This window comes from Capra hircus, chromosome 13 (assembly GCF_001704415.2).
Source record: "Capra hircus breed San Clemente chromosome 13, ASM170441v1, whole genome shotgun sequence".
In the NCBI taxonomy this organism is placed as follows: Eukaryota; Metazoa; Chordata; class Mammalia; order Artiodactyla; family Bovidae; genus Capra; species Capra hircus.
In genome coordinates this window covers 51,181,613-51,196,916 of record NC_030820.1, presented here as the reverse complement: position 1 = coordinate 51,196,916, position 15,304 = coordinate 51,181,613, and the positions used below count along the sequence as shown (strand labels likewise).

At 38.6% G+C, this 15,304-nt stretch overlaps 1 protein-coding gene across 1 annotated transcript in view; it reads right to left on the bottom strand.

The window, feature by feature from the left end:
* Positions 1 to 15,304, bottom strand: part of C13H20orf194 (chromosome 13 C20orf194 homolog) — a 173,156-nt gene that overhangs the window by 115,888 nt on the left and 41,964 nt on the right. Inside the window, exon 7 of the mRNA XM_018057413.1 lies at positions 1,856 to 1,933. Within this exon, the coding sequence (XP_017912902.1) occupies positions 1,856 to 1,933 (78 nt within the window). The remainder of the gene's footprint in view (positions 1 to 1,855; positions 1,934 to 15,304) is intronic.

Genomic DNA, 15,304 nt, shown 5'->3' with positions numbered 1-15,304 from the left:
ATACACTCAATCATATTTTGGTATAAGAAATACCATCTTACTTTATTCTTTCTAAATAAAACTAAATCTGGCTCTGAGCCCTCACTCTTCCTCTTAGATGGGAAGTCCACCCTCAGACATTAAAAGGGTTTCCTTTCACTTCTTCAAGATACCATCTAAGCATATGTAGCTCACTGGAAATTAGAGAACTAGGAAAGGGTTTAGTCTACCGTTCATGATGATTACTGCTGTTGCTTCTTCAGTTGCATGTCACTGCTGTTCTAGGTGTAATTATAGATGTTCTCCGGGTGGTCCTATTCCACTGACTATGGAGACGATTGCAGTGTTCTCAAAACTACAATGCTATGCCTAGTCTCCATGTGTGACCTACAGCTCCCTCCTATTTAGGGCACTGCACACAAGTGGGGCATGGCTCCCAGATACTTTGCAGAAATTCCTAAATAACTTATTACTCTTAGTTGTCAGTACTTAAATTTTCTTTATCATTCTTAGTCTTTTTTTCCTTTCCTTTTTTTTTGGCTCGTGGGATCTATTTCCCTGACCAAGAACTGAACTCGGGCCCCCAGAAGTAGAAGCGTAGAGTCCTAATCACTGGACGACTAGGTAAATCCCATCATTCTTACACTTCTAATGTTATAAATTTTTTCACTTTTTCCCATAATTAGCCACACCATGGACTGATGATGATGATGACAATTAGGTCTTTTTAGAGAACAAAAGTTCAGGTTTTATTTTTCTCTTATATTCCTACGTTACTAGAAATGTTTAAATAGGATGGATGTTCAATTTTATCTAATGTCTTTTTGGCGTCTATGGAATCATCATAAATGGTTCCAAGGAGAAAAATTAGTACAGTGATTACATTAACAGATTTCTGGTATTAAACTAAATATTAAACGCTTAATATACCCTACTTCATCATAGAATGTTCTTTTAGTTCTTTTAGTATGATACTATTTGCTGACATTTTACTTAAAATATACACATTGATACTTGTAAGTGAAACTGATGTGTAGTTTTCATTATTTGAATTGTTTTTGTCTTTGGAATTATTTGGGGTCTTACTTTGACAGTTAATATCGTTAAAAGGCTACATTTAAGCTGTTCTTTTTCCATGGATATCCATCCATGACTGCTGAGAGATACTACTGAGCTGTTTAATCAAAGCACCTATCTATATTTTAGTTTTGTTTGTTGCTCCTTGTTACAAATTGTTTTGCCCATCGTGAATTTTTTTCTTCAAAGTTCAGACAAAAAATTAATGCCTGATCCTTTAATCTAGGAGTCAGCAAATTACAGCCTGTTGGCAGACCATTTATTTTTGTAAGTAAAGTTTCCCTGGAATACAGACATAACCATTCATTAAAGCATTGCCTACAATGGTATTGTTGAATAGTTCAAACAAAGACACAGGGCTCACAAGGTCTAAAACGCTATTATCCACCTCTTAACAGAAAAACACTGCCAACCCCTAATACTTAATTCCTTTAAGACATATCCTAACTTCTTAGTCTTTTCATTAGATCTTTTCATTCAGAGAAGGCATCCTCTGGACTGTTTTTCTAAAGTCTAGCCCAACAGAAAGAATGTCTTTAGGTGAAAACCTAAACCTTGAACAAGGCAGGGAGCCTTGGTTTCATCTTAGGTGGTTTCTCAGAGTTAAAGAGGCCATATCTCTTTTCCAGGTCCTCTTTCACTCCCAAGGAGTTTAAGATAACAATCAAGGAAGAAACTGCTCAATTCTTTAACTAAATGCAAACTAAAATATATTCTGCATCTCTACAAGTTAAATATCATTAGTAGGTTACTGAGCTCGTTATAATATATATATGTCAAATACAGTGTGGCTCTTTACCTCAGAAAGCAAACTCTCCAGGGACACAGGATCCATCTTGCTGTAGACATTCCATAGATTCAAACTCACATCTTGCAACTGTAATACAAGGGGGAAAACACTGAAATAACTGAGTCGGTATCATTAGGACAATCAGAATTATTTTCTGACAGTTAGAAATGGTTATCTTGGTGAATAATATATCAAAACTTCGTCAATTATCAGAACCTATACATTCTTGATAAATGTGTCCCATTGAAGGAAATTGTCTTTTCAGATTCAGAAACTTTAGCATATCTTTTGAATATCATTGATGGGCAAATACATATATACATACAAATATACATACAAATATATTTTGAATTCACTTAAAATAAAACTTTAATTAGAATAATATATTCTTACAGTTTAAAAAAATCAAGTACTAGTACTAAAGGCCTGTAATGAAAAAATTTTAATCCCTACTTCAATCTTTCATAAACTGCCACTTGTCTCAATCCTCAGAGGCAACCACTTTGAAGTCTTTTAATGTTTTCTTTTTGGTAATTACTTCCATATTTTGATATAAGCATCTACCAACTCTCTCTTCATTTTCAATTCAGAAATTAAATACTGACTTATGACAAAGATGTAGCTCTGCTACACTTATCCCCATTCTCACTTTTTCTCACACACATACCTAATACCATGATATGACTTTTCTGGCTATACTAGTAGTTATTATTTATAATATTAAAGATATATATGTAATATATATATAAAATTTACTGCACGCCTAGTACATACCATACTCCTATTTACTTTCTTAAACAAATTTCGTTTTTCCAAAAGCTACCAACAGCTGTTTTTTTTCACTTGTATTATTAAAAAAAAAAAATCAATCCAAATTTTTTTTTACCTTCCCCACTTAATTTGCTCACAGTTAATCTCCTTACACTAGTTTCTCAATAGCAACACTACTGTAATTTGGGGGCCAGTTATTTCTTTGATGTGAGGGGATGCCCTTGCATCGTCTTGTGCAACATCCTCGGTCTCTTACTCACTGGATGCCTGTAACAATAACCCTCTCTGTCTAGGCAAATCAAAAGCATGTCCAAATAATGGGGGGAGGAGAGGGATGAGACAGCAAAATCATTTCAATTGAGAACTACTGGTTTAAAGATATCAGATAATCTATCTCTTTCTTCCAGCTTCATTCTGAAGCTCTCACATGATGGATTTGATCCCGTGGCTTAATTTGTCTCCTCCTTGGCTGACTTCCTTGTGTGTTAGAGCACATCCTTCAATAGCTTTCTAAGAAAAGATTAATGGAAGGAAAAACTTTTTTTGAGTTTTAAAATGTCTTTATTCTGTCCTATGACTGATTTGGCAATCACTGATGTTCTTTCTAGTCAGCAGAAACAAGACCAAGAGCTGAATATGGCTCAGATCATGAACTCCTTATTGCCAAATTCAGACTTAAATTGAAGAAAGTGGGAAAAACCACTAGACCATTCAGGTGTGTGGAAAGAAGAGAAGCAAAAAGCAAAGGAGAAAAGGAAGATAGACACATTTGAATGCAGAGTTTCAAAGAATAGCAAGGAGAGATAAGAAAGCCTTCCTCAGTGATCAATCCAAAGAAATAGAGGAAAACAATAGAGTGGGAAAGACTAGAGATCTTTTCAAGAAAATTAGAGATACCAAGGGAACATTTGATGCAAAAATGGGCTCAGTGAAGGACAGAAATGGTATGAACCTAACAAAAGCAGAAGATATTAAGAAGAGGTGGCAAGAATATACAGAAGTAGTACACAAAAAAGACCTTCATGACCCAGATAACCACAAATGTGGGTTCACTCCGGGAGTTGGTGATGGACAGGGAGGCCTGGTGTGCTCCAGTTCATGGGGTTGCAAAGAGTTGGACATGACTGAGCCACTGAACTGAACTGATGCTCTTTCCATTCTTTTGGATTCTTCAGTCTCTCTGTGCTTCATTCACCTTGGATGGTTTCCACTGCTATGGCTTCAAAATCATTAATCTTCTTTGGCAGGGTCTAAGTTAATGTTACTGCCATCTAGTATATTTTTCATCTTAGATATTGCAATTTTCACTTCTAGAAGTTCTATCTGGGTCCTTTTTATATTTTCTATTTGTTTAACCCATTCAATCTTTCCTCTAGCTTCTAGAGCATATGGAATACAATGAGAATAACTGTTTTATGTCTTTGTCTGCTAATTCTAACGTTTCTGTCCATTTCAGGTCAATTTTGATTGACTGATTATCTTATCATCAGTCATATATTCCCACTTACCTGTAAACTGATAATCTTTGGATGCCAGACACTGTGAATTTTACCTTGTTGGATGCCAGGTATTTTCACATTCCTACATATATTCTTGTGCTTTATTCTGGAATGCAGTTACTTTAGAACAGTTTGATCCTTTCAGGTCTTACTTTTATAAATTGTTAGGAGGGTCCAGAGCAGTGCTCATACTAGGGCTGATTATTCCCCACTTACTGAGACAAAACCCTGCTGAAGACTTTATCCAATGCCCCTTATGAATTATGCATTTTTTGAGTCTAACTGGTGGGAACAGGCACTATTCCCAGCTCTGAGCATGCATCAGGAACTGTTCTGGAATAATTTCACCTGTTTTTTTCTTCCTCCAGCTTCAGTGGTTAAATCACACAACAGCACATATATCAATACTCTGTTGAATACTTGGGATGTCAGAGGAGGAGGAAAGAGGAATCTTCACAGATCTTGGGAGTTCTGTTTTTGGGGAAATCTTTCCTCTTTAGTATTCTAGATGCTTTGGTCTCATCAGAATCTTAGCAGCATCTACTCAGCTCAAGAAGTACATTGGGATCTACCTGGGTACCCCCTTCCTATGCCGTGGCCTGGAAATTTTCTCAAAGTACAGTTGATCCTTGAGTGACATGGCTGTTAATGCTAACATGGGAGAATCAACGCTCTCTGCAGATGAAAAGCCACGTATAAAGCTTACAGTCAGCCCTCTGTAAAAGCAATTCTGCATTCATGGTTCTGTGTCAGTGGATTCACCTCACTGTGGATCACGTATTATAGTATTTACCACTGAAAAAAAAATCTCCGTGTAAGTGAACCTATGCAGTTCAAACTCCTATTTTGTTGAAGGTCAACTGTAGTAAGCTAGGACAATCCTGGGGTTCATCTTGTCTATTTCTCTCTCTCAAGGGAATTACCTCCTTGCCGGATGTCTAGTGTCTTGAAAACCATTTTTATCATGTTTAATGTTAGTTTAATGTTTGTTTGTTTTGGTTGGGGAAGGAGAGAAATCAAATTTCTGTTGTCTTATTGTACAAGACTAATTTTTTCTGCCTGGAAGCTTTTTATGATATTAATTCTTTTTGTTTAAAAAAAGCACAGACAGATTTAAGCTTTTTTAAACATCTCACTGATGCTTGCTAAGCGATTTAATTTAAAAGCTTTTGTTTCTCATTATCACTGGAAATGTTTACTTCTATTTTTAAGTTTCCTCCCTTCTGGTATCTCTGTTCTATCCTTCTAGACCTCCTACTTAACGGATATCAAACCTCATGGATAAGTTCTCTTAAGATTTTAAAGTTTTTTCTCATATTTTCTTTTATTTCTAAAGTTTTTAATTTTGAGATTTTCCTAACTTTACCCTCCCAATTTCTCTGTTAATTTTATCACTTATAACTTCCCAGAGCTCATATTTTCCTTATATTCATTTATCACAAAATAACTCTTGTTCTATGGTAATCAAATCTTACATTTCTCCAGGCATCCTAAACAGAGTTTTATATCTTAGCTTTCCCCCTATATCTTAAATTATCTTTGTGTCATATTAAGAATTTTTTGAAAGTCTTGAGTTTTTCTTTCAAATTACAGGTGATTTACTCCAATGTGTGGTGAGTTTTCACTGCCTGTTTATATTTTCAAAAAAATGTTGATGGGAAGCTTTCTGCTCTTAGCATGTAAGAGGCAGTTATAGGATCTCTAGTCCCTCATATTCTAAATACCAAAATGTAGAGAGCTTTACTCTCAGGCTTCAAAAACTACACTACCCAATTTGTTACCTTTGTTTTCCAGTTTCCATAAAGAAACTCCACCCACTCACTGTGTTCCTTGTCTTTCCTACTAAGGAGGTGGCAGTTGGTAAATGTCTGGTTGCTTGTCACTCTGCGAGGTGGGAAGGACAACACACACTATTACATAACCTTCACTTTTGATATCACCATTTTCCATTCTCTATCCTCCATTTTATTATCTTTTTCCTCACTGATTTAACCTATTTGGCTCCTTTCTCTATAACGGGCAACAGTTTTACAAATGTGCCAACTGATGAGATTTTTGAGGTACTGAACTTGATTTCCATTTTTTAAATTTATTTGATATTGAAGTACAGTTGATGTACAAAATTATATAACTTACAGGTATACAATACAGTGATTCACAACTTGAAAGGTTATACTACATTTATAGTTATAAAGTACTGGCTATATTCCCTGTGTTGTACAATTCAACTCTGTAGCTTATCTTCAATATAACAGTTTGTACCTCTCATTCCCCTACCCCTATACTACCTTCCCCTACTTCCCTGTTCCCTCTGGTAACCACTAGTTAGTTCTTTGTACCTGTGGGTCTGTTTCTTTTCCATTTTATTCTTGGTAGTGTTGTATTTTTCAGATTGCACATATAAGTGATACCATAAGTGCCTGTCTTTGACTTACTTCATTCAGCTTAATACCCTCCCAAGTGCACCCATGTTGTTGCAAATTTTCATTTTTTATGGTTAAGCAGTATTCCACTGTATATATACACACATACATACATATACTATATCTTCTTTCCATTCTTCTATTGATCAACACTTAGGTGGTTTCCATATACTGACAATGGGCTTCCCAGGTGGCACTAGTGGTAAAGAACCTGCCTCCCAGTGGAGGAGACATAAGAGTTGCAGGTTCTATCTCTGGATCGGGAAGATACCCTGGAGGAGGGCATGGCAATCCACTCTAGTATTCTTGCCTGGAGAATCCCCATGGACAGAGGAGCCTGGTGGGCTACTGTCCATAGGGTCACAAAGAATCAGACACGACTGAAGTGACTTAGCACACGTATATTGACAACTGTAAATAATGTTGCTATGAACATTGGGGTGCATGTATTGAGTCAGCGGTTTGGGTTTACAACTAAATAATGTTGCTATGAACGTTAGCGTGCATGTATTGAGTTATCGGTTTGGGTTTACAACTGTAAATAATGTTGCTATGAACGTTGGGATGCATGTATTGAGTTACTGGTTTGGGGTTTACATATACATGTACATATATATATAACCCAGTAGTTCCCTAGGAGTGGAACTGCTGGGTTATATGGTAGTTATATTTTTAGCTTTTTGAGGAACCTCCATACTGTTTTCCACAGTGACTGCACCAATTTATATTCCTACCAACAGTGTATGTTATGTTCCCATTTTTCTACATCCTCACCAACATTTGTGCTCTTTTTGATGTCATGCTGACAAATAAGAGGTGAAATCTCATTACGGTTTTGATTTGCATTTCCCTGTGACTAGTGATGCTGAGCACCTTTTCACATGCTTCTTGGCCATCTGTACGTCTTCTTTGGTTAAAGTCTCTTTAGGTCTTCTACCCATTTTTGGATTTTTTCTTTTATGTGGAGTTCTATGAGCTGTTTACGTATTTTGGATATTAACTCTTATCAACCGTATCATCTGCAAGTATCTTCTCCTATTCACAAGGTTGTCTTTATTTTGTGGATGGTTTCCTTTGCTGGGCAAAAGATTTTAAGATTAATTAGGCCCAATTTCTCTATTTTTGCTTTTATTTTCCTCGCTTTAGGAGGCAGATCCAAAAACCTATTGCCACAATTAATGTCAGAGTGTTCTGCCTAGGTTTTCCTCTAGTTTGTGTCCAGTCTCACACTTAGGTCTTTAATCCACTTTATTTTTGTATATGGTGTTAGAGAATGTTCTAATTTCATACTTTTACACACAACTGTCCAGTTTTCCCTATTATCTACTGAAAAGACTGTTCTTTCTCCATTGTATATTCTTGCCTCTTTTGTTGTAGATTAATGACCTTAAGTGCATGGATTTAATGCTGAGCTCTCTATTGTGTTTCATTGATCTGTGTGTGTCTGTATGTCAGTATTAAGACATACTGCTATTATTACTGTAGTTTTGTAGTACAGTCTGAAGTCAGGGACTGTGACCCTTCCAGCTCTCTTTCTCAAGACCATTTTGGCTATTTGGGGTATTTTGTATTTTCATACTGGTGGCTCAGATGGTAAAGCGTCTGTCTACAATGCGGGAGACCTGGGTTTGAGCCCTGTGTTGGGAAGATCCCCTGGAGAAGGAAATGGCAATCCACTCCAATACTGTTGCCTGGAAAATCCCATGGACAGAGGAGCCTGGTACGCTACAGTTTATGGGGTCGCAAACAGTTGGACACAACTGAGCGACTTCACTTCTGCAAATTTTAGAAATATTTGTTCTACTTCTGTGAAAGACACTGGTATTCTGACAAGGATTACACTGAACCTGTATATTGCCTTGGATAAGTATAGTCATTTTAACAATATTAATTCTTCCAATCAAAGAACATAGTATATTTTTCCATTTGTGTTGTATTTAATTTGCTTCACCAATGTCTGTTTCCTGAGTTCTTTTATCTCCTGAGGTACATTTATTCCTAAGTATTTCATTCTTTTTGATGAGATGGTAAATGGGATTATTTCCTTAATTTCTCTTTGTGATAGTTAACTGTTAGTATATGGAAATGCAACAGATTTTTGTGTATTAATTTTGTGTATTAATTATCCTGCAACTTCACCAGCTTCACTGATGAGCTCTAGTAAATTTCTGGTAGCATCTGCAGGATTTTCTACGTAGAGAACTATGTCATCTGCAAACAGTGACAGCTTTACTTCTTCCTTTCCAATCTTGATTCCTTGTTTTTGGTCATGTATGGCCTTTATTATGTTGAGGTATGCTCCCTCAGTGTGCACTTTCTGGAGGTTTTTCTTAAATCATAAACAGATGTTGAATTTTGTTAAAAGCCTTTTCTGCATCTACTGAGATGACTTTTTTTCACGTTGTTAATGTGATGTATCACACTGATTGATGTACGGATACTGAAAATTTCCAGTGATAGGTCCTATGTGATCATGATGTAGGATCCTTTATTTGCATTCAACTGAAAATTTTGTTGACAATTTCTACACCTATGTTCATCACTAATATCGGCCTGTTATTTTCTTCTTCTGTGACATCTTAGTCTAGTTTTGCTATTAGGTGATGCTGGCCTCAGAGAATGATTCTGGAAGTGTTCTTTCTCTGCAATCTTTTGGAATAGCTTCAGAAGGATAGGTGTTAACTCTTGGTATGTTTGGTATAACTTACCTGTGAAGACATCTGGTCCTGTTCTATTATTTTCTGGAAGGTGTTTGTGTGCGGTTTTTTTATTTTTGGACTGATTAATTAATACTGGTAACTGGTTTGTTCATATTTTTAATTTCTTGGGAGACTGTATCATTCTAAGAATTGGTCCATTTCTTCTGGTTTGTTCACTTTACTGGTATGTGGTTGTTGTAGTGGTCTCTCATGATCCTCTGTATTTCTGTGGTGTTGGCTGTCATTTCCTTTTCATTTCTCACATTACTGATCTGGACCCTCTCCCTTTTTTTCTTGATGCATCTGGTTAAAGACGCAACAATTTTATTTTTTCAAAGAGCCAGCTTTTAGTTTAACTGATCTTTCCTATTTTTATTTAGTCTCTCTTTCATTTAGTTCTGCTGTCTTTATGATTTTTTTCCTTCTACTTACTTTGGGATTTGTCTGTTGTTCTTTCTATAGTTCCTTTAGGTGTAAGGTGGGCTTCCCTGATAGTTCAGACAGTAAAGCGTCTGCCTGCAATGCGGGAGACCTGGGTTCGATCCCTGGGTTGGGAAGATCCCTAGAGAAGGAAATGGCAACCCACTGCAGTACACTTGCCTGGAAAATTCCATGGATGGAGGAGCCCGGTAGGCTACAGTCCACAGGATCGCAAAGAGTCGGACACGACTGAGCAGTTTCACTCACACTGGTAGGTTGTTTGAGATTTATATTGTTTCCTGAAGTAAGCTTGTTTTGGTACAAACTTCCCTCTTAGAACTGTTTTTGCTGTGTCCCATAGATATTGATGGCTCAGATAGTAAAGAATTTGCCTTCAAGGCAGGAAACCCAGGTTTGATCCCTGAGTCAGGAAGATCCCTGGAGAAGGAAATGACTACCAACTCCAGTATTCTTGCCTGGAAAATTCCACGGACAAAGAAGCCTAGCAAACTACAGTCCATGGGGTTGCAAACAGTCAGACATCACTGAGCGACTAACACTTTCACTATAGATACTGAGGTTTCCCAGGTGGCGCTAGTGGTAAAAAAAACCTGCCTGCCAGTGGGGGAGACAAAAGAGACACTGGAGGAAAGCACGGCAACCCATTCCACTATTCTTGCTCGGAGAATCCCATGGACAGAGGAGCCTGGTGGGCTACAGGCCATAGGGTCACAGAGTCAGACACGACTGAAGTGACTTAGCACACTCAGCATACACAAGGGTATTGAACTGTCATGTTTTCATTTTCATTAGGCTCTAAGGCTATGGTTTTTCCAGTGGTCATGTATGGATGTGAGAGTTGGACTGTGAAGAAAGCTGAGCACCAAAGAATTGATGCTTTTGAACTGTGGTGTTGGAGAAGACTCTTGAGAGTCCCTTGGACTGCAAGGAGATCCAACCAGTCCATCCTAAATGAGATCAGTCCTGGGTGTTCTTTGGAAGGAATGATGCTAAAGCTGAAACTCCAGTACTTTGGCCACCTCACGCGAAGAGTTGACTCAAAAGATTCTGATGCTGGGAGGGACTGGAGGCAGGAGAAGAGGATGACAGAGGATGAGATGGCTGGATGGCATCATCGACTCGACGGATGTGGGTTTGAGTGAACTCTGGGAGTTGGTGATGGACATGGAGGCCTGGCATGCTGCGGTTCATGGGGTTGCAAAGAGTCGGACACGACTGAGCGACTGAACTGAACTTCTGATTTCCTCTTTGATTTCTTCAGTAATCCATTTGTTGTCAAGTAACATATTGTTTACCCTCCATGTGTTTTGAAGGTTTTGCCATTTTTCTCCCCCCTTGCAGTTGGTTTCTAGTCAGTATTGTGGCTGGAAAAGATGCTTGATATAATTCAATTTTCTTCACCAAGACTTGTTTTGTAGCCTAGTATGTGACCTATCCTCCAGAATGTTTCACGTAGACTTGAAAAGAATGTGTATTCTGCTGCTTTCGGATGGAATACTCTTACCAAATAAGTCCGTTTGGTCTAATGTGTCATTTAAGGGCAGTGCTTCCTTATTGATTTTCTGTCCAGATATCTGTCCATTAATGTAACTGAGGTGTTCAAATTCTCCTCTATTATTGTGTTACTGTCAATTTCTCCCTTTCTGTCCATTAATATCTGATATATGTATTTCAGGCAGTTTAGTCGCTCAGTTGTGTCCAACTCTTTGCGACCCCATGAACTGCAGCACACCAGGCCACCCTGTTCATCTCCAGCTGCCAGAGTTTACCCAAACTCATGTCCATTGAATCAGTGATGCCATCCAACCATCTCATCCTCTGTCATCCCCTTTTCCTCCTGCCCTCACTCTTTCCCAGCATCAGGGTCTTTTCCAGTGAGTCAATTCTTCGCATCAGATGGGCAAAGTATTTTAGTTTCAGCTTCAACATCAGACCTTCCAATGAACACCCAGGACTGATCTCCTTTAGGATGAACTGGCTGGGTCTCCTTGTAGTCCAAGGGACTCTCAAGAGTCTTCTCCAATACCACAGTTCAAAAGCATCAATTCTTCAGCGCTCAGCTTTCTTTATAGTCCAACTCTCACATCCAAACATGACTACTGGAAAAACCATAGCCTTGACTAGACGTATTTAGTTGCTCCTATATTGGGTGCAGATATATTTATAATTGTCATATCTTAGTGCATTGATCCCTTGATTATCATGTGGTATCCTTCTTTATCTCTTACAACAGCGTTTATTTTAGGGCTTATTATTGTCTAAGTATTGCAATCCTGGCTTTGATTTCTATTTGCATGGAGTATCTTTTTCCATCCCCTCACTTTCAGTGTGTGTCTATAAACCTGAAGCGGTCTCTTCTGGGCAGTATACACACACACACACACACGTCTTGTTCTTGTATCCACTCAGCTATTCTGTGTCTTTTGATTGGAGCATTCAGTCCATTTACATTTAAGTTAATTACTGATATGTATGTTCTTATTGCCACTTTGTTATCTGTTTTGGGGTTACTTTTGTAGGCCTTTTCCCCCCTCCTTCTTTCTGTTGTGATTTAGTGACTATCTTTAGTGTTATATTTGGATTTTTGTGTGTGTGTGTATCTATTACAGACTTTTGGTTTGTGGCTATCACAAGGTTTTTAATGTAACGTTCTATGTACACTTGATAGTTTTTAAGTTTTTGATCTCTTAATTTCAAATGCATCTTAATAATCCCACAGTGTATACTCCCCTCCGAATTACTATTTTCAGTATCACATTTTACATCTAATTGTTTTGTGTATCCTTTAGCTGTTTATTGTGGGTATTTGTAGATATTGTGGATTTCACTACTTTCATCTTTAAACCTTCCTACTAGGTTCATGCATGGATGATTTCTTATCTTTATTGTATGTTTTCCTTTACCTTTTTCATTTCAGAATTTTCATGTTTTTAGAGTCATAGCCTTTTCTTTTTCACCTAGAGAAGTTCCTTTAACACTTGTTGTAAAATTGGTTTGGTGAACTCTTAGCTTTTATTTGTCTACAAAGCTTTTACTCTCGCCGATAAATATGAATGAGAGCCCTACTGTGTAGCATACTGAACTTAGCACTTCCTTCTGGCCTTCAGGGCTTCTGCTTAAAAGTCAGCTGAGAGCCTTATGGGAGTTCCCTTGTATGTTATCTGTTCCTTCTGTCTTGTTACTTTTAATATTCTCTCTTTAAATTTTACATTTTGATTACAATGTGTCTTCGTATGTTCCTTTTTGGGTTAATCCTATATGCACTTCCTGGTCTTGAAGGACTGTTTATGGCTATTAAGTTTTTGGCTATTAAGTATTCAGGGATATTCTTAGCACCTTTCTTTCTAAGACTCCTAAAATGCAAATATTAGTGTGCTAGATGTTGTCCCAGAGGTCTCTTATATGCCATTTCATTCTTTTTTCTGTTCAGCATCAGTGATTTCCACTACTTTGTCTTCCAGCTCGCTGATTCATTCTGTATCATTTAATCTGATGATTCCTTCTAATGTATTTTTCATTTTAGTTGTATTCTTCTATAGCTGTTCTTTTTATCTTCTCATTGTTAAAAACTTAGTTTTTTGCTCTGTGCATCTATTCTTCTCTCACATTTTTTGATCATTTTTACAATCACTACCTTCACTCTTTCTTGGGAAGACTAAGCTTTTCATTTGTCTTCTGGGTTTTTTTCCTATTCCTTTGACTGGAACATGTCTGTCATTTCATTTTGCCTAAGCTGCTGTATGTATTATTTATCTGGTGGGTTAGTTATGTTTCCTGACTTTAGAGAAGAGGCCTTCTGTAGGAGACATTCTATGCATCTCAGCAGTGCATACCCCTCTCATCACCCAAGCTATATGTTCCAGGGGTTTCCCTATGTTGGCTGCATGAGTCCCTCTTTTGTGGAGACCTATTTGGGTGATGTGATAAGACTTTGTTGGCACCTGGTCCAGTTGGATTTACCAGGCCCTCCCTTGTGCAGAGACAGCTGGCTGCAGGTTGGTGCGCTGGAGAACCTCAGGGAGCCCCAGGACTCACGCTGGTTCATTGGTAGGAAGAGTCAGGATCCATTAGACTCTAAGACTGTTAGTGGATGAAGCCAGGTCCTGGGGTTAGTGCCAGACTACTAACAGGTAGATCTGGGTCCTGGAGTCTGGTTTCCAGGCCCAGGGATCTCAGAGCTGGTGTCAGATTACTGGGAGAGGGGGGTGACAGTTGCGTTTGTGGTTCAGGGTATCCTAAAGCTTGTATTTGCTTCTTAGTGTGGGCAGGGCCAGGGTCAACGTGGTCTTAAGTCAGGGTTTGGCCTGCTTTGGGCAGACTGGATTCACAGGCTGTGGAAGTCTGGTTTTTCTGCATTTGGTGTCTGACCCCTGATTGATGAGGCTGGTCCAGAGGCCACAGAAGGCTTCCTGAAGGGCAGGGTCAGGGATCAGGGGATCCTGGGACTGGTGCCTTCTCACTGGTGGGTGAGTCTGGGTCTTGGCCTCTGGTGGGCAGGGGTAAGTCTAAAGGTTGTTGAGAGCTCAGGAAATCTTTAGGTAGCCAGCTTGCTGATGGATGGGGCTGTTCCTCCACCCAGTTAGTTTCGTCTGAGGTGTCCCAGTACTGGCTCCTACATGTTTATGAGGCCAGGTCTTGGTGCTAATGAGCCAAAGGGAGGATTCTACAACGGCGCCCATTACCACCAGTGTCCACGTGGCAGAAGGGCACATCCAAGGAATGGCTGCCACCAGCATCTATATCCCCAGGGTGAGCTGCAATTGCCTCTTGCTTCTCTGGGACACTCCCCAACACCAGCAGATAAGTCTGGTCCAGGGTTCTATCAAATGACTGCTTTTGTCCTGAGTTCTGGAGTGTATGATACTTTGTGTATGTCCTGTAAGAAAGAAATCTCTATTTCCTTCAGTCCTGTGGGACTCCTGAAATTAAGCCCTGCTGACCTTCCAAGTAAAATGCTCTGGCAGCTCATCTTCCCAGTGCAGCTCTGCCAGGCTGCAGAGGCCACCATGGAGCTCAGAACTCTCACTGCTCTACGAGAACCTCTGCAATGTAACAACTCTCCAGCTGTGGGTCACCTACCTGGGGGAATGGGACTTGACTACATCAGAAGTCCATCCTTCCTACCTGTCTTGTGGTTCATTCCTTATGTCTTTAGCTGTACCAGATCTTTCCTGGTAGGTTATGGTCTTTTTTTCATCAATGGTTGTTCTGCAAATAATTGTGATTTTGGTGTGCTTGGGAGAGGGGATGAGCTCAGGGTCCTTATACTCTCCATTTGGCAATCTCCCTGATTTCTATTTTGAAATTCAAATCTTAATTCTACTAGTGAATTTCGAGACTTATAATAATATTTCCTCTTATGCCATCCACCTCTCTTTTAAATTCTGCTTGCTCTAAATACCACATCTTGCCTCTCTTTCTAAAAACCGCATGCTTGAAAAGTACAAACGATATATTTCTCGATTTTTATTTTATTTCCTAGAGAAAATATTTTTTTAAATCATGCTGATCCATCCCTGCAACTAATATGCTATGGTCTCTTTCTTATCTTTTCAATTTTTTCATAGGGTTTATTCTACTTTTCAGTACAAAAAATTTTATGTTTGTCCATTAGCAGGTGAATGA